This window comes from Strigops habroptila, chromosome 1 (genome assembly GCF_004027225.2).
Source record: "Strigops habroptila isolate Jane chromosome 1, bStrHab1.2.pri, whole genome shotgun sequence".
NCBI classification, from domain to species: domain Eukaryota; kingdom Metazoa; phylum Chordata; class Aves; order Psittaciformes; family Psittacidae; genus Strigops; species Strigops habroptila.
Window position 1 is genome coordinate 21,756,365 of NC_044277.2, and position 20,068 is coordinate 21,776,432.

General features: G+C 37.0%; 1 protein-coding gene across 15 annotated transcripts in view; it reads right to left on the reverse strand.

Annotated features, from left to right (window-relative positions):
- The window catches only part of VPS13B (vacuolar protein sorting 13 homolog B), a 444,484-nt gene that overhangs the window by 115,855 nt on the left and 308,561 nt on the right, over nt 1-20,068 (reverse strand). For all 15 annotated transcript variants that reach the window (XM_030480526.1, XM_030480557.1, XM_030480551.1 and 12 more), the window contains one exon: nt 1,532-2,234. In XM_030480526.1, the coding sequence (XP_030336386.1) occupies nt 1,532-2,234 (703 nt within the window). The remainder of the gene's footprint in view (nt 1-1,531; nt 2,235-20,068) is intronic.

Consider the following 20,068-nt stretch of genomic DNA (forward strand, 5'->3'; position numbering starts at 1 on the left):
TTTGTAGGAAGACTTTATTTCAGCCTGTGTTTTATAGAATTGTTCCCAAAAACATGATGGTGAAAGATTTCTTTGCAGGAGCAGAATGGAGAAAACTTTGCCCAATGCATTGGTAATGTGGTGGCAGCTTGTAGAAGAACACACTTCAATGCCTCAGACATGAGAAATTAAGAAGTCCAATGGTATATTTCCAAAACACTAAGTTAATGAAGTTGTGATCCTTAACTTACAACTACTCCAAATTTTCCTTCAAGCTTTGCTTTGTAAATTCTTTTAATTGTTACAATGCCCACCTTTTATATGGTATTTAACAAATATACATGGGAATCTGGAGTAAATCAAATTCATGACAGCTGTGCTTCTTTTAAGACAGGACAGCAACAGCAAAGATGAAAATGCAAGAGTGATAAAAGAAACTGTACAGAGAATGAATCTTTGCCCTATTTTAAGTATCTTCTCTCCAGCTGTCTAATCTTTCTCACTGTTTAATCCCTCTTAAAAGTTCCACTATAATTTGGATTTCTAACAACAGATAACATCTATCAAAAATAGCAGTTTAGTCTTTTGCATAAGGACATTATTTTAATGCCAATTTTAAAAAATACAATATCATTCAGCAAAGATTCAGTATAGCTGCACCAAAAAAAAAAAAGTATACTACTTTTCATAACTAGTTTTATGAACTCTGGCAAGGGAAAACTAGCAATGGTTTTTACCTACAGGTCTCATTGAAACCCCCCATAATTTTCTGGCTGTGTCTTCAGCAGATCTCTGTATCCTCATTTACACTTTTGGGGGCTAACACACTCTAATGATGTATCTCATTTAATTCTTATACCCAGTACTGGCTACCAGACAGATGAATTGCAATTGTTTTATTTCTCTCTTCAGCAGTACAGGTAAGACAGATAAAGAAAATTTCAGAATATTTTCTACTGAACAGTTATTCTGATATTTCTTATTATAAGCTTCGCATATATGCATTCATTAAAAGAAGGAAATTCTTGCAAAACACTATTACTCAGCTGAATAAAAACTTAAAATATATGACATCATTAGATACCATTTGGAAGATCGCTATAATTTTCTTACAGTTTATGATCAAAACACCAGGTGCTTCTACAATGTTTATCTTTAAATTCTATCAGCAGACTAGTATAGGAAAATATTGTGATATTCAGTCATTAAAAAATGCTTTTTATGAAATCACCTTGGCTTACAACTCTTCCTTAGAAAACATTGAGAAGTTAGAGTAATGCAACAATCCCTGTCATAATCTGGTAATGAGAAAGTAATAATGAGGAACAGGAAGCACTGGTTGCTAAAAGGTTAGATCTTAATTAATTTCAAACATTTTACACACTTAACTTGATTCAGCTGTGGGGTATAATCCTAAAAATACGTATATTTACTGAATGATTTTCAAAGACATCCTAAAAGCCTCACAGCTGTTTTCTACCACTCTAGTTAGCTTTGAGATGTGCAGTTATTTTGGTAGTTGTAACCAGGAGTGAATGTTAAATGCTCTTACCCGTGCACTTGTAGTCCGAGGCTACTCCTTTAAGACCAGCATCGAACACTGATATTTCTACCTTTTGCTTTCTGTGATGGCAACTCAGTAGCACAGAGGGCTGTGAAATGATGAGGTAGAGAAATGGCTGTAGCTCTATGTCCCCAGTTCCCCTGCGACCAGGCTGCCGAACAATAGTTATACCCAGGGCTTGTCGAGCAGACGATCTTGTGGAAGCATGCAGACTTTCCAGTGACAAAAGACCTGTTTTTCTTCCAGTAGACAGGGGAACGTTACTGTTCAAAAGATCGTCTGCTGTGATGGAGGAAATGGATGGCTGACTGGGCTTCTTGGTATCATGGTTGCCACCTGAGCCCGCTTCTGGAAGGTTCAAGGAGCTTTTGCTTATTTTCTCACCATCTTTCTGATCTTGTACTGACTTTGATTTAGGTAAGGCAGTGCATGAGTAAGTCATCAAGGAGATTCGACTTGCTGTAACAAAAATGTCAAAGGGAATGAAATTGAGGTTCTTCACGATGGAAGACTGGCGGGAAGGACGGGCAATGCGGTGCTGGCTGGTACCGCTGTGCTGCTCGATCTGAACAATTCTGATCTTAACACTGTCACTGCCAATCCCACTGTCCTGTGCCCCGCTATAACGGGACGAGGTCTCAACTGTTCCTCCATCAGACACATCCATTTTTTTCTGCTCTTGTTTGGAAACCTGCAAAGGAAAATATTATATTAACTTATGATATCCATATCCCAACTATTTCCATTTCAGTGGCAGCAAACAATCACTATATAAACATGATGTCAAAAAACAGAATCATAAAAAAAAATCTGCCAAGTTAACTTTAACACAGTAATCACTCATGAAAACACAGCAGGTGTCTGTTCCAATGAAATGATGACTCACAACAGATGAAGTGCCAAAAGAACATGTGAAGGGAAAAAGAAAAAAAAAGAGTAATGATTTCTAGGCTTAAATGCCTCTTTCTTCTTCAATTTAAACTCTTCTTTAAAGGAACTACGAGAAATGTATGGATTAATATTAACCCATATCTCACTGAAATAATGCATTGTAAGTAAAAAGCCTAGTCAGAATTGGTTTTCAGTTTTGAGCACTGACGCTCAAAAAGTCCTCTTTGGCGCAAAAATATTTTACTGTGATTAGATGAAATAGAATGTGATACTAATCTACTGCAAAAATCACAAAAAGCCTAATATGAAATTGTAAGCTGAAATGTATAAATATTATGTTGTAGAAAAAATATTTTTCTTAAGAGTCATGGAAATGACAGCTGCCTCAGATAAAACACCAAAGTCAAAGGAAACATCAGCACTATCTAAAGATTGGCTCTGTGATGGGGTAAGAGTTCTCAGCTTACCAAGGCTCACCAAGGCTGCATACGGTCTTGGCCGTGACATGCACAGGATTTCATATGAGAAATCATTGCATATTGAAATGTTTCAAAAAGAAAAGATACACCACTGATAAACAGAAAAAACAATGTTCCTTCTATCACAGGAAATGCAAGAGTGAAGCAAAAAGTTGCAAGGCTGTGTCCAGGGACCACACAGTACCAGGCCAAGAGACAGAGATAGCAAAGACAAGAAAGTGCTTCAGAAATAAAACACTTTCGATACTACTCGTGAAACAAGTAGAAAACCTACAAGGAGCTTGAGGACACGATGGGAAGCATATGCTAAAATATTTGGACCTCTCTATAGAAATTCAATAATAATAATAAAAAAAAATTGTGTACCCAACTCCTCAGATTCATATGGAGTTTAGAGTAATGCATTCACCCTGTATAGCTTCCACAGCACAACTAACACTTCTATCTGTGCTGCCCAGAAGTGTTTCTGCTCTGCTCCATAGAAGAGTTAACAGAAGAAATGCCCAACTTGGATTCGTGACCCATCCAGCCCAGTACACTGATTCTCACAGCACCAGGAGACTCTGCCGAGAGAGACCATGGACCCTGGCCACTTCCTACAATCTGTTCCTCTCCTACTCCCCAGGCATCTGCAGCTGTTGCATCTAGGATGCCAGTGGTACACGCCTATGTAGTTGTTTTAATAACTATTTCTGGACTTCTTGTCCATGAATTCATCCACTTTTTCAGTATGCTGACAGTGTCTGGGCTCCTCAAACTTCTGGGAATGCGAGTTCCCTATTTTTTTCCTTTGCTTTAAACCAATCTCCTATTAGAGTCATAGCATTTTCCCGATCTTTTGTAGCGCATGATTTGAATATTCATAGAATCATAGAATCATAGAATTCAGGTCCACATTCAGCTTTATCATTGTTACTATGACTTTGTAAACCTTGATCATAGCCTGCCTCAGCCTTCTCCTCTCCAGAAAGGGAAATCCCAGCCTTTTGAGTCTCTCCTCCCAGAGAAGCTGCTCCAACACCTTTAATCATTTTAGATTCCCTTCTCTACATCTGTAACTCCATTACACACTTCTTGAGTGCTCTATACTCTACAGTATTCAAAGCAGAGGGATCACTATGGTTTTATACAGCAGTAAAATGATGCCTTCTGTCTTGTTCTCAATCTCCATCCTGATGTCCAATTGTTGGTTTTCTTTGGCTGCCACTGCACATTAACTCAATGATTTAATTTCTTTGTTCCAAGACCTACTTCAATAGTTTCTTTCTACCTTCTCCATCCCACTGAATCTTTGAAAAGGGAGATATAAACTAGGGAAAACCATACCTTAACATCCCCTTGAAAAATATAATAAATTACAAGTACTTATGCAATCTATCAGCAACTTAACTATAGGAATGAAGGGCAGTGAATTAGGGAATTTCTTTAAATTTTGGTCTTTATGCAGCAATATTAATAGACTCCATGTATACTGCAGAAATTGGGTTGTGGGAGAGCTAAAGAAAAGCAATTTTTTTGAAGGTTCCTTTATATTGTGCTTTATGAAACAAAGGAAGCAACCCCCCCTCTCCTTTTCTTTACATGAATGAACACACCAAAAAAAAAGTATTACAGAGGAAATCCTAAAACAGAACCATTAACTAGCTGAGATTTTCTTTGAGAAGGTTTTTGCCAGCTCTGGTTACAATCTTTTCAGATTCACTCATGTACATATTTTTCAAATAACTAACAAAATTCCTTGCGGCTGATTTCTATGGCAGACTCATATCACTGACTTGTAAATGTGATACCACTTTTAATGCAGCCTCTGTAAAAATAACTAGAGACCATTTTAATGAATTACTACATTGCCAAGAAATCCTGATTCTTCCTGATACCTTAGCAAAGTTAGGCTACTTACACCTTAGCCTCTCTGTCTGGTAAACTATAAAGTGCTTTGCCCATATGCTGCACTGATGGAACTTTCAAAAATGGTATAGATGGTTTTACATCACTGATGTATCGAGGGCAAGCAGAAGGCAGAAAGGATGGAGCTGTGAAACAATCTGCCCTATCATTTCATGGAAATGCTGCCTGAAATGAAGTAGAGGGCATATGCTGCTAAACCCAGCAATTTTTAATTGGTCCATAAGCATCAGTTCAGTCTGATGTAAAATGTTTTTAGAAAGTATGGTTCTGTAGTGAATGACCCTCTTATGGGTACTACATGGTATTCTCTTGTTCTCTATGCAGCAGAAATTTCTACAGCCACTTGACATTTAGGTTATGCTTGTCTTGGCTACAGGGATTGAAAATACAATGTCGTCCACTAAATGGCAATCTTTCAGGGAGAAAATCATTGCATGTGTATGACTGATTAGAGGGAGAAAGCACAGAACTTCTGGTTTCTGAATGGATCCTCTTTCCTCACACCTAAATAGATTTGACTTGAAGTCTAGTTCTTCTCCTCTGCCTCTTTTTATAATTATTTATTAAATGTGCTGGTCTATGTAAAGCACCTTAAAGAAGGTAAGAAAGTAGCTCTGCCTCCATCCCCATTCAGACTATAGTTTCCCTGTGACGACTTCTGCAAGGGTGCTAATTGGTCCCAACTGCTGAGTTTCCTGTTATGTGGACATTTGACTACAGAAACTTTACTGAGATCCCAAATCAATTCATGCAGGTCACTGAACAGCAGTCAGATGGTAACTTTTGCTCACTACTAAGCAGTATGGAATATGAACCAGTGCCTGAAAGGTGAAAGACACCATATCCTATTTCGGTTTTCCATGCCACCTGGTTCCACAATGAAACTTTGACTTATGTATGTTCTTACCACATATATTATAAAGGTTAGAACAAGTGAGTAATGATTTGCAAGACAGCTTTATACAACACAACTTGGTACAAAATAAAGGTGCAGAAGTACCACTGTATCTTCTTGCATCAATTTCAGCTCTGTAAGCATCAAGCCTTCCAACCAAGTTTCACAGTTTACCTGAAAATATACATAATAATAAATTTGGGAATCATTTAGCTATTCCTCTAAAGGTTATACTCTAGTATAACAATTCTAAAAAGATTCTTTGCTTTATTATCGAATAAATGGGCCAATACTTTAAAGATGTCAAGAACAGCAATATCAGCTTGCTGTTAGCAAATGTAATGGTAACATTTATCATTGGGCTGTATTATATCAGTTCTCTTAGTCTTTACATAACCCATTTAAAATGAACAATAAAAGTTTTCTTTAATTAGCTACTGGTGTGCATTAACATGATCATGATTAAACCATAAAAACCAACTGTACATTACTCTGGTTCCCTATCCCATGTGTTTTAGATTATTTTAGTTGAAAATGTACTTTGAGTCCCTTTTAAAAGTTCGACCTTCTGCTTTCAGAGAATTAAATGCATATTACTGTAGTGGAGAAGATAATGTTTCAGACCTCCAGGCATATATTAAACGCACTGGCAGCACATTAGACAAAATGCTTTACTTATTAGATACTTCCTATTCTAAACAGTGTCATCAAAGGCTAAAAACAAAATCCATATAAAAGCTGCACAATGCTTCCACACAGAACCTGTGCCAAAATCCCTGTACTTTCCAACTAATGAGGAAAGGATGTGTACTCTTAACATATGAATGTAAGATTTTCCAAGCATTCACTTTAGGAAACAGGACTATTGATTCCACATGGCCTATGTTAAATGAAACTGTATTGGTAAAATAACCTTTAAGATATTTGGCATGATAACTATAATTAAACAGTATTCAAAGGAATAAAACAAAAGGGAATTTGGTTCCACAATGGCTAATTAAAATAAAATGAAAAAACACAGCATGTCATCTATCAAGATAAATTGTTATTGTTTAAGAACTATTTAAATACTGTTAAAATATACTTTTAGATAAAATCTGAAAGGACTGGGAAAATATTTGTGGCTTAAAAATGGATAGTTTGGTGAAGAAAAAAGTATAGGACACTGAAATTTTATGCTGAGATAATAGCTTTAAAGCTTTGAGCACAACCAGATGGTACTTAAATCAGAGGAATTCTACAGTTTCACTGTCAGAACGAGCTGCAATATGGAAAGGTTTTCAATAGTTAGAAAAAACATGTCAAGATGATAGTTTACTTCTTAGATGGCTTCAGCGCATTTTCTCGTCCTTTCACAGTTATATATCCTATCAATACTAGACACCATAGAAAAGGTGTTGAAAGCTACACTAGTAGCTAGGGAACTGTGGCTAATTCTTCCTTTTCATGTGTTGAGATAGGTAACTTTACTAGCTTAACCCCTTGAGTTCAATAGGGCATATGACACATATATCTATCTAGTGAAAGGGCATGGAAATAGCATGTCCTGTAGAACACACAGAGATAAATACATCATAAAATCAAGGGTAAGGAAATATATTTGGTTTTCAAAATTGGCAAGCAGTCCTATCTGAGGTGACTTCAATCTTAACCAGGTAACTCTTATGTATTTTCCATTCTTAATAAAAGTATTTAGATGATAGAGACATGTCTTCAAAGTTTTCACTCCATAAAGAGAGGCAGTAAAACCATGAAGGTAAACACACAACCTAATGTTTTAGACCAATAATTAACACATTTTCCAAATCGGAGAGTTGTTTTACAACAATTGGCAGTGGTTTTTTCCATTATATTTTAACTTTCTTAATCAAGAGTTTTCAATAATAACAAATGTAAGCATGGACAAATTTCACTATAAATGTTTCTATTGGTTTTAGTTTCTTTCTCTGATACTTTACAGGATGATTATTTAATTAATAGAATAACTGTAAGTGACAATCTTTGGAAGTGTAACTGCTTTAGATAAAAAGCATCTACATCTGCATAATTTTTCTAGATTCTCATATTAATTATGGTTATATAATGACACTATCGAAGTAAAATTTCCACCCTTGTGCATAGCTGCTCCTTAACTCTGATCACAACCCTTCAGCCAATCATGAGATCATTCTTCACATTGCATAAATTACGGAAAGAGTCACAAGTGTGAAACCACAGACTCAAAGTGCCAATCACATCTGCTCTATCACTGTGGCATGTGACCTAGTTTTATTTCTTTTGCTAAAAAGTAGTAATATTTTTACAGAAATAAAAATCTTGCCTACTGCACAGAAATAAAAATCTTGCCTACCGCACAAACTCAGCTACAGAAAAGGAATATGTTCCTTTCTGTAGCACTGCACAGCTTCTTTCTACCTTTGTTCTAAGAACTTAATCTACTCCATCTCAATGAGTCTCCAACAGTTTAGAAATTTATTTGACGTACCATTGTTACCCAAGGAACCTTTTATTTTTTGGTTAACCAAAGTTTGCTACACTGTTCTACTGAACACTTCAACTAAAACACTTCAGCTAAAACTAAACCAAATTTGTTTTGCTTATGACTTACATGATTTGCTTTAATTCTGACAATTATAAAATAATTTTGTAAATTGACATATTAATCTCACATAGAAAATATGACACACATACAAGCATATTAGACTGCTAAATTATGTCTTCCAGTCTAATAAAGTTCCTCTTTTAAGTTTTAAATTAAGACTTCAGTCCTACAATTTAATCTAGACAGACTTATTTCTACTTATATTAATCCAACTGCAGAAACATGAATCCAAAGCTGTCCTCCAAAAAGGGAACTATTAAATCAAGCCAAAACGAGGCAATAAAAATACCAGAGATGTCTGAAATAGTTCATTTCATTCAGGAGTCAAATGTATTTTTTTTTCCACCACGGAATTTTCTTTTTAACCAAAATTTGCTGCAAAACAAATGATACCAATTTGAAGTGCAATGGTGTATAGGAGCTCCCAAACTTACAGATATTCTTCTGGCAGGAATTCAATTTTAGTTTTGATAGTAATTCAGGAATTATGTGAAAGATGTGATGGTAAGGAGCAATACAAACTCTGCTTCTTTGTGCAACATTTTTCCAACTCTTCAGAAGTAGAGTAAGAGGCTCCATTCTGTTAAATACTGATCCAAATATTCATAAATCAAAGCCATGCTAAATGTTCCAATTGTAACATGTGTATATGCAAATGCTAAATCCTTTCTAATGCCAACAGAATTATTTTTTTAATCTTAATACAAACCATATGTTTATTTTGCTACCCCATGAAAGGCCAGTAAGAAACTTTTGTGTTCAGTATTTTTTTTCCTAAAGAAACACTTTCAGTTTAAAAGGACTGGGCTGAAATCTGGCTGAGTACTTTGTCTAACAAATACTAGAAGTATTAGCTTTTTTGTGTTGTTTTTCAAATTTAATTACAGAATTTTAAGTTCATATTTTTGCTTTTATATGAAAAAAATCTGGATTAAAATAAACACACATTTACTTTAGACAAGGTGAAGGTGTGTTCATTTTTGCACATTATTTTTTTTTCTGGTTAAAGCCAAGAAACAGTGGTTTTCCATGAGAGTCTACTTGCATATTTCACTTGGACACTTTAAAAAGCAGCAGTTGAAGCTTCAGCTTGATTTTGCATAACATTCTCTAACATTCCAGTGTTAAGGTTTCAGTACAAGACTTCAGTCCTTTCAGAAAGCTGAATTAACTCTCATTCACTGGTGTGCCTAAGTACATTGAGAAAACCGAAAACACAACAAAAAACATTCAAGGACTTACATTTTTAAGTCATTAAGGCTGTGGTTTCACAACAGAAAGCTTCCTCTCAAACACTAGACAGACCAATTACCTAATACAGTGCCCAGATTGGCTGTATAAACAAGTCCAGCATTGAAACTGGCATGTCACAGCCAATGGCAGGATTATTCTAAGTGACCAGTTCTGGGAAACCACAGAGCTAGTACTGGCTAGCACCTATCACGATAATGGGCTTAGGTGCACAAACCCCTGGAACCTACACATTGATGTTTGCTTGATCAGACATTCCATCATTGACCAAAAACTTTCTCACTTGATATTTTTAAAGTAAGAACTCACTGAACAATTCTTAGATACAACAGTTTAGATAATTTAATAATATTATATATGTAAATATCAGATGATTCACTGTTATGACATCCAGAGATGAGAAATTCAAGAAAGTTATTTACTCCCATTGGAGTAAATAGACTATTCTTTCATTGACTAATATTCAGTGTTCTGTAAAATAAATGAAAAGATGTAGAAGCAAATGCCAAATATCCTGGCAGAGATTCAAAGTAGGATTCAACAAAGTCCCAGAATGCATATTTAGGCATCATTTTCTAGGACAGGATGAATGAATGTGTGAACAATGAAGAGGCGTTTTTGCAACACAGTAAAGTAACTTGGTACTTGACTTTTGTAATACAGAACCTACCTTAACTGAATTACAGTTAAATGAGCTATCCTCAAGATCAAATGCTACAATCTTTTCCTTAGAATATATTATAGCTTTATCTGTTTTGAGCATCTTAAAGGCAATTAAATTAACTAAATCCACAGCAGACTAAAAGATGTCATGTACAAATATTGCCCAACTGAAAAAACTTCCTTCTATATTATTTCCAGTAAGATTAAGTCAGACTGAGTCAGACAATATGCCACAAGCAGAAAACTCCACAGCACAGGAGTCTCCAGTAAGAAACGTCCAACTGCTTGCAGATGATTGCTCACTGAAACGTGTGCTGGTATCTCAAGTGCCTCAGGTTTTAAAGCTTCCAGATGTATGGAAAATTATCTTTTCTGCCTGTCTGCATTTTTTTTTTTACATTGTTATATTTCACCTGTATCAAGCCAAATCAAGTTGTATCTAGCCTAATATTTGAGTAAATCAAGCTTCAATTTGCCGAGAGTATCTTGTAACAAGACTACATGAGGAAGTAAAGCACATGAAGCAACATGTGAACTAAAGACTAGGAAATTAAGAATTCCAGAATATGTGTTTTTGGTAACAAGGTCATCACAAAATATCTCCACTTTTAGCAACCTGTTTGTCACAGCCTTTGTGTGCAATTCCATGCCAGACTGAATTTTTGTCTCCTCATTTGTGCCTTGTATGATTGTGTAAAACAGGTCAGGTCAGGGTCCTGAAACACCCAAAAAATAATCCCAGGAACGAACAATCAAACAACAACAAAATCAAAACAAAATCCTGAGAAAAAATATACTTGTTTTTTTGGCCTGTTCCATTTCCTGCACTGGCTCATTGTACTACTACAAAGTGGAAAAGGACAGATTGTGGCAGCCCAGCTTGGATTAGCTTAATGAGCCTCAAAATTGCATCCTAAATTGTGCCCTCTGAACTCGTTTAAAAATAATTAAAATACAGAAAAGAACTGTGGTATTGGAGCAGGAACAAAAGGTCAGGAACAGGACCTTTGTAAGCCCACTTCAGGCACAGATGACACATCGAGCTGCATCTTCAGGCTTTTCTGAGTGATCAAGCCTGGCAGTGTTCCAACTGCCTTAGTGTCTCAGTGCTGGGAGGCTGCTTCAAAGCACCCAGCACTCAAACCACGCTGAGATTTGACTTTATACTGTACTGGAAAATCAATGGAGAGTTGTTATGATGAAACACATCCTGCAGCAGTCTGCCATTTTCAAAGCCTGTAACTGCAGCACTAAGATTTCATTGAAGCCATCTCAGTGTGGGCTGGTAATAACATTAAAGATAATTAGAGGGCCTAGATACAAAGACAAGTTTTCTTCTTAATGAAAATATTGTTGGCCTTTGCATGCTTCTATACAGCATTATTAGGGCACATTATATTAAAGATGTAAAAAGATTGCAAGTATTACTGAATATTATTTACATATACTGTAGTATTTTTCATAAAAATCATGTTTTTCCAATTTTGGGGCCATGGAGCTCCTGTTGGTTCACTAACAATTGCTGCTTTTTTCTGCTTTTTTCCCCAACTTGTTAAATGTTATTGAAATACTTCCTTAGTATTATTCTAAGTACGATGTTTTTAAAATTATGCAACTGCTGCAGTGCCCATGCAGAAAACACACACTGCTGTAAATGGAAACGCACACAGCTCAAGAACAGTATGTCTGTGGCCCATACTTTCCAATATTTGTGAGGTGCTGCCCTAAAGCTAGTGTTCCAAATAGCTTCTAATTCAGCTACATAGACTGTGCAACATATTCCTTTTTGCACACCATTTAAAAAATGGTTCTAATTCCTAGTACTGAAAAAATAACCTTTGAAAAGCAAGCTCAGGATGATCCACCTTCTAGAACCTCCAAACAGCCAAACACTGATGGACAGAACTGCTTTATCGATTTACAGGTGGCAAAACGTGACATTTAGAGATGTAATTTGAAATGTTCATCCTTTAGTGTACTGCTATAGAATTTCTTATCAAAAACAATCTTTGAGGAAGTATCAATATTTTCTGTTTGTCTCTAAAGCCTTTTTAAGATACCAAACCTGCAGCGCATGCAGTGCTATGTCACAGCTATGAACTACTTTTAATCACATCTTTAATCTTAGCAGAATAAAAGTAAGGGAGAAGCATAAAAGTACACATATATAGTCATATATACAAATATAGAGGGTTTTCTAAATTAATTTTCAATTTTATGTCACCTACTGGAAAATTCCCAGTCTGTCAGAATGCAGCACACAAAAACTGGGAAACTTGCTGCTGAATTCAGGTTCAGCTTGCTGAGAAATACATAAAGCCTTGTTCAAACAGCCAGGATGCACAAGTTAGCTAAGCTAACTTTCTGACTTTGATTATTTTGGTAGCTGGGCCATACTGATCCCAGGCATAAATTCATTTACTACAGTGGACTTGATGGTGGACATATCCGGACAAAGACGCAACAAGTCACCCAACCCAGACCAGCCCACTGAATACTTTCTACAAGCACCAAGGATCCAATAGGCACATTCAAGGTGTAATCAACATTTATCTGGGGAAAAGGCTTATCTGGGGAAAAGGCTTTACTGCCAGATAGAATGAATTTTATGAAAAACAGGGATGTTTTCAAAAGCACATAGAACAGTTAGCTGCCCATCTCCGACTGAAAAAAATAAGAGTTCAGCAGATAATTTATTTGTGATTCTGAATCTCTCCTACTCTCTTCTGTCCATGTTTTGGAAGGCAAAGAATCAGCAAAAGCAGCTGATCCAGGGAGACCAGATCGCATACTCTGCCGGGAAAGCAACAAAAGACATATAAATTACTGCAAGTACACAGCTGAACTACTGCAAACACACAGATCTATCCTTGTAGCTATGTGAAGAAAAAATGCCTGACTTCCTAAAATACTGTCCTAACTCACCATTTTTCAGACAAATATGAGTTTCATGAAACCTGTAAGCAGGATCCCTACTAGTAAAGCTAACATTTTCAGTTTTATGGATTCTCTATTTTAACCAACTTCCTAATAATTTGGAATAGTTGTTCCTGTTAATTTTTGAGAATACTCTACTAAGTCACTATTACTCCTGTGCTTTGATGGAGAAAGTTAAAATTAGTGGAAATCTTTACTTAGGAGGAGTCAAGAATGAAGCTTTCAGTCTTGATTCATGCAATGAGTCACAGGCAATTTGGGGAGAAAGTACAGTCTAACTGAAATGAAAAGAGTTGGAAATACTGCCTGGAAACTTTCACTGAGGAAAATAGTTGCTAATATGCAAGGTTATTAAACAAACCCATTAAGCATAGCAGAAACACCAAAGTTGCATACTATGTATAAACAACTGAGAGCTTTACAACGTCTTCCCTCTAGATAGGTACTGGTGCCCAATTATCTGCAGAATTAAGTTCAGAGTAATCAGAAATGGATGCAAACCTGAATTTGATTCAGTAAGTGTTATTAGTATCACGTGCATGACTCATATCAGTGTCTTATCACAATCATAATTTATGATTTCACTGTTTGATATAGCAACCAGTAACTCAATCAGAGCGAAGTTAGCTGTAAAAATGGAAGTACTGTCCTAATCTTTAATCTCCTCCACACTTGTCAGGAACACTCTGCAGTGTAAACCAGTGTGACAACTATCTCTGCTATCTAAATGGGAATAGAAACACTACCAGATTTTATCATACTTATCAAAGCCACAGATCTTATGCATGTACTTTGTGGCCTTGTCACCAAAGGGTGACACTGTACTAAAATGTAATTCACTGTAATTTTACCATATTGGCTTTTGTGCTAGATGGCAAAACACATCAAACATTAGAAATAAATGAAATACAGCTAGACTGTATTATCCTTCCAGTCTGAACAGTGTGTGTCCAGGAAGAAACACTATTACATTCTTTACCCCATTCAATACCCAGCGCAATAATCAAATGTTCAATGTCTCAATTACTGAGACAAGCCAACTTCCCTGCAAGCAGGACATAGAACAAAAATGAATTGTTGGGATTCAGAGAGGCTTAGAAGCCCACATAATTCCAGAAGTTAACGTGGCTGATCAAGGTGAGGATATTAATCTCAGTGAATTATTGCCTACTTTTGGAAACCTCAACTGAAGTGTAAAGTACAAACTATATTCTTCCATTCAAAATACCTGGTTCAAATTCAGCCATCTCTAAATTTTCGTATTGTGATTGTGGATACAACTTGGGCAACATTGCAGGGGAGATGAATGAAATTCTCCAAAACAATCTAAAACATTAAAAGAAATGCTTAGATTTGAAACCTAAAACTAAATTGTGCATTTTTACAAATTCCAGATTAACACACACTTCAAAGTATTTGTCATGAGAGTTTTTCACTGTGCGAAACCTCTGTGCACCTGTGTCATCCACATACATGTGTATGTCCTTTTGGGTAATCCTCTTATGTTTTGCCTTCATATCCGCAAAATGGACCCTTTCTCTCAAGGCTTCCCATATTAGTGTGAACTTACTTAAGTCCCTGAATCCCAAAGATTTGTGCTTTGAAAAGTCTTAGTAAAATCACAGCTATTTTCTCAATACAAGAATTGCATCTAGGTTTCTACTGGAATGAAAATGTTTGCTCATAGGAAGTATCAAAAATTACTGCATAGTGCTTCAAAAAGATATCTCCCTGGTGGTTTTGGCAACAAAATCAAATGATGAGACAAAGCTTCCTAACAATGGAAAGATGGTAAGGCAATGACTTAAGATACTGGCAAGGACTTTATTTTGATAGTGGCCTTGAACTAACCACAGATCACTTTATTTTCAGGAAAACATCCGACAAGTGGGTTTGTGGGAATCTGAGTACTGGTAAAACTACCAGGAAATGATGCAAGAGTTATTCAGCTATTCCAGCTAAGGGTTTTTATTGGCATCATCAAGAAGTTACACTTTTGGCACTATCTATGACACTATCAATCTACAAGTTTATGTTTAAAACTGAACTGAACAGCTCAATGATATAAATTATCAGAAGACAACTAATGTAATTTATATTTAAAAAACTTAGCTATTCCACAAATTTTAAGCACTGTATTAAAAGCAAGACTCAACAGAAAACAAAATAATGTCCAAACCACCAGATAACCCAAATTAGATTATTTGTCCAAAGTAATACAAATAATCTATTTGCCTTCATGTGAACTACTGACATGTCAACTTGTCAAAGAAATGAGGACAACTTGGCTCAATGGAAATTGTAAAGCAAGAATCTAACGCAAAAAATTTACATCTACTGTTAAAAAAGATGGGGAAACACTTTTTTGCCTTCTCAAGAAAGGGAGTAATCCTCAATATGTTTTTCTTGATTGAAATAAAAACTCCTTTCAGATTTGCCAGCGTCAGAAACTCTCTTCATGCAGCCTGTACATTATTTACAGGTTTTCAAGATTAGTTTCTCTTTGGCCTGTGACTTTCATTGAGGTGTGAATACTCTGTATGTGGTACAATTTCAGTACTACTAAAATAGTGTCCCAACTACATAAGCATCTACTGTATTGCATGCTATTAGACTTTAGCAAACTAAAATTAATTTTAACTTATTGCACAGCATCAAAAAACAAGGAAAAAACTGAGGGCAATATTTTTCCTAACTCGAGGTAAAGAAAACATTTGTTAGAGATCAAGATATTTGGATTTAAATTTTATTATAATCTTTGTCATGAAAGAACTCCCATGCAATTCGTAGGATTCAATCTAGTAAGTCTACTTATTACCTAAGTGGGTAAGACTAATCTGTACAACAGCCTATACTAAGAAAATGATGCAATTTTTTCCCATCAATTCTATGCACACTTGTGTCTCAAATGTCCTAACTTTTTACACACATCTTCATGTTATTATGTATTTAGAAAAAACACACACAGACATCTAATTCACTCACATAGCTTCCTTTCACATTTCAAGGTTTCATGTCTTTAACATGAAGAGAAATAGGAAACGTATGTCACCTTACAATTAAGTAGTGACCATTTTACAAAGGTGCTGCAGAACACAGATTTTCAGATTTAGATGAGGGTGATTCAGATGCCATTCTTTTACTAAGGCCTAATGAACAAAGAATTATAATCACAGATTGGATTTTTTTTAGTTTAAAACATTAGAAAAATTACTAAATTATAATGTGGCTATAGCTAATCCTGCTCAGCATACAACTGATTGTAAATGGCCCAAGCATACTATTGCAGCTCAGAGTCAGGCAAATTAATTTGAGAGGAAACAGTAAACGCCACTTAACTATGCCCAATAAAATAACCTGACCTCTTGAATATCTCCACATCCGTTTGATTTTATATGCATAGAAGCCTACTCTCTTTTATGTTTAAACTCACCACTGATAAAATCTATTCATGAGTAGTCTTGTCACTCTTCAAACAGTATGAAAAGCTCTTGAATTTCTGCTAGAACATGCAAATGAGTTTTTGAGAAAATACCTGTACTTGTTCCCTGCCCAAATCTCTGACATGATCTACAGGATGTATCATTCTATTAGGCAGTCTCAGATGCTGCAGCAGTACCTGAATCTGAAAACAGACAACAGCTGGCCAGAAAGATGGAAAAAGTAGGAAGGTAGCTAATAGGCTTAATAGCAGTACACTCTAAAAAATTATGTTTCATTGCTAAAGAGGTAGTGGGGTACTAAAGTGAAGTTCTGGCCTTAAGAATATAGCTTATTTATGGCTAGATGACCACCGGGTCCATGCAAGCCACACAAGTGGCCAGTGCCTACTGCCAGCTATTAGAATAACAGCTTTCCCTCAGTGGCAACACCTGCTTTGGTTTCTCACCGTCCATTTCCTGATCTTGACAAATACAAATAATAAATGACGCAGAGACTTCCAGTCTGCTTTTTAATTTGGCTGAGAAGACAAAGTATTACATATTATTTCAGGAAGACTGACATATGGAGTGATCGCATTAGCTTTATTTACTTCTAAAAATAGGTTGAATTGCATGAAAAAGACTTTTTCATGAAGGAATGCCAGAAAAAAGTGGAGATCCTTCCCGCAAAGAAAACAGGGCAGTTCAAAATCAAAACTGCTCACTGCTCACTGACTATGACTTCAATTACTTCTTTACTGGCTTCAACTATTCTTTCTCCTTTTATTCCCCAGCTTTCCCTTTAAGACGCCCCCCTCCCCATATTATTTCACTTTAAAATGAAGAGAATTATAGAAACCATGTGTTTATAATTACTGTCAAGAATCAAGTTTTCTGCACTACCAAGCAGGTGATGTTCCATGCCGGGAAGAAACTGTAACCGGTGCCATCTAAAGGTAATGTTGCCACAGCGTCAAACTCTACAGTATACAAGCGTTAAAGGACTTAAAGGAGAAGATTAGTCAAGATCAAAGAACGCAGAACCCTCAGGCATACATCGTGTGACTTAACACTCAAACTTTCGTCTCCTTATCAGATGATTAAGCAAATCATCACTATGACACATTCGACGACCACAGTGTGAGAAAGTCCAAGCACGTGTTCTCTCACACTTCTGTTCAGGGTGAATTTCAGCCACCGTGTTGTCTTTATTGATTTTGTCCTGCCTACATTTCAACAACCAACTATATTTGTTACTTACGTCAAAACCATAATAATTCTTACACGGTTTCTGGTTTTCTAATCCTTTCTTGCAAAAATGAATCAATATGATTTCTTGCACATGTTCAATAATTTAAAGAACGGTTTTACTTTTGGGCCTATTTAATAACAATTTTTTATTATCTCTGTAATTAATACTTCAGATTTTTTGTTTAACACATTAAATGATTAAAAATGGCAAAGTTTTACATTAACTTTACATACTATTTAGTTATTACAAGCATTTTATTTTTATAAGAAGGTACAATAATATTTAATTTACTGATAATAATTTCCACAAGTTATGTTCAAAATATTGCTAGGCAGAATATGTAATAAAGAGATTAGACAGAACATTTATGTCTTTTAGACTACTCCACTAAACATATCATGAGACAGAAGAAATGTAATTTATTGAGCAGAGACAAGAAGGTATGGTTCAGATAATCAAATACTGTAGGCTAAGGAGGTGGGGAGGAGGTGGACTGAACCCTGACTTGCACTTAAAACTCATGTAAGAATTGTTCTATCTCATGAGGCTCCATTTAAAAACACTCCAAAAAATGCCAAAAGAGAAAAGAAAAAAAACAACAACCCCAAACCACAAACTCTGAGAGATTTATTACTATTAATGAGAACATAGAGGAAAATCCACACTTTGCGATTTTTGTTTCTTTCTTCTTACAAGTTTTTTATTTTGCTGCTTTAACTTCTTTATTTTTTTTTTCCACCAGAATACAACAACAGTCCCTATAAGGTGTTTTCCCATTAGCTATGTGCCAGTATGGCAGTTTCATTACACTTTAAGAAAGTAGGAAGTCTTTAAACACTATTGATATGAAGCTTCACAGTATTGATGAAATACTTGTATGTTTCCTTTCATTAACAATACAAAATATCTTTTGATGTTGAAGCAATTGTCTTTGGAGTGTCCACAAAAAGATTTGGAAGCATGCCTATAGCTCACAAACTTCTTTGCAGGTTATTGTTTTGGGTAAATTCCTCCCCAGATATATTTTATGTGTAATCTTGATATGCATGAACATCTTACCACCTTAATTTAAGTGGTCACGGAAAGAGTTAAGGAAGATGTCAGAGAAATTGGTCCTGAATCATGCACACTGTTTAAATGACTATGGGATACAACTTCCAATTTTTTTCCACACAGTTTGTGTGCTCGTGGACATCAAAGACTAACAGAAGAAAATGGTTAATTGCAAAAAGGAAACTGAATTGCCGAGGTGAGTATCTCCAGAGAGGACGCCTTTAACACCGGAGCGGGGGGAAGCACAGCGTCCAGGAGCCTCAGTTCGGAGCGGCAAGAGCCACCGAGGGAGCCTCAAGTCCTCGACAGGACTTGCCCAGGAGCCGGCAGCTCAGCTGACGCGAGCAGCTGACTCACAGGGGGCGGCGCCAGGAGTGGCGGCACCAGCCCTCAGTGGGGAAAAACCCACCCCAGGGAGCGCGAGCGACCAGGAGCGCGGCGAACAGGGCGTGGCACGTCAGCGCGGCAGTTTGCGCGGGCAGCGGGCGGGACGGTGAGCACTTGCCTCAGGAGCAGGGCCCGCTCTGGGAGCTCTGCCCCGGCGGTGGCCAGCGTAGGCACCCAGACAGAGCCGATGAGAGGGGAGGCTGCGGCGCAGACCTCGGAGTGTAGAAAGTGTCTCGACTGGTCTCTTGAGGCGAGGGTGCACAATGGACAGGGCTGCACTCGGTGCGCCCTGGTGGAGGTCCTCCTGCAGCAGGTGGCTGAGCTGCGGGAGGCTGTTGGAGAGCTAAAAGATGCCAGGGAAGCTGAGAGGAAGCTGGGCTGCTTGCTCCAGGCCCAAACTGTGCAGGGGCCACAAACGTCCAGCATTGCTCACATAGGAAAGAAGGAGGGCAGCAACCCAGGAAGCTGGGAATTAGTAACGAGAAAAAACAACAAAAAAAAGAGGAACAGGACAATTAACGACAAGGGACTTCCTCCTAAATCTGATGTCCCCACCCAGAACCACTTCGCAGTTCTGCAGGGGGCTAATGAGAAAGCACCCACTGCACCTAAGGAACATCCTGCTGATGCACCAGTAAAGAGGATCACTACTGGTACCTCCAGGAAAAAACGGCGGGTCATAGTAGTAGGGGACTCTACTTTGAAAGGCACAGAGGCACTCATCTGCCGGCCTGATCCAGTCTCGAGGGAGGTGTGTTGCCTGCCGGGGGCTCGGATCAGGGATG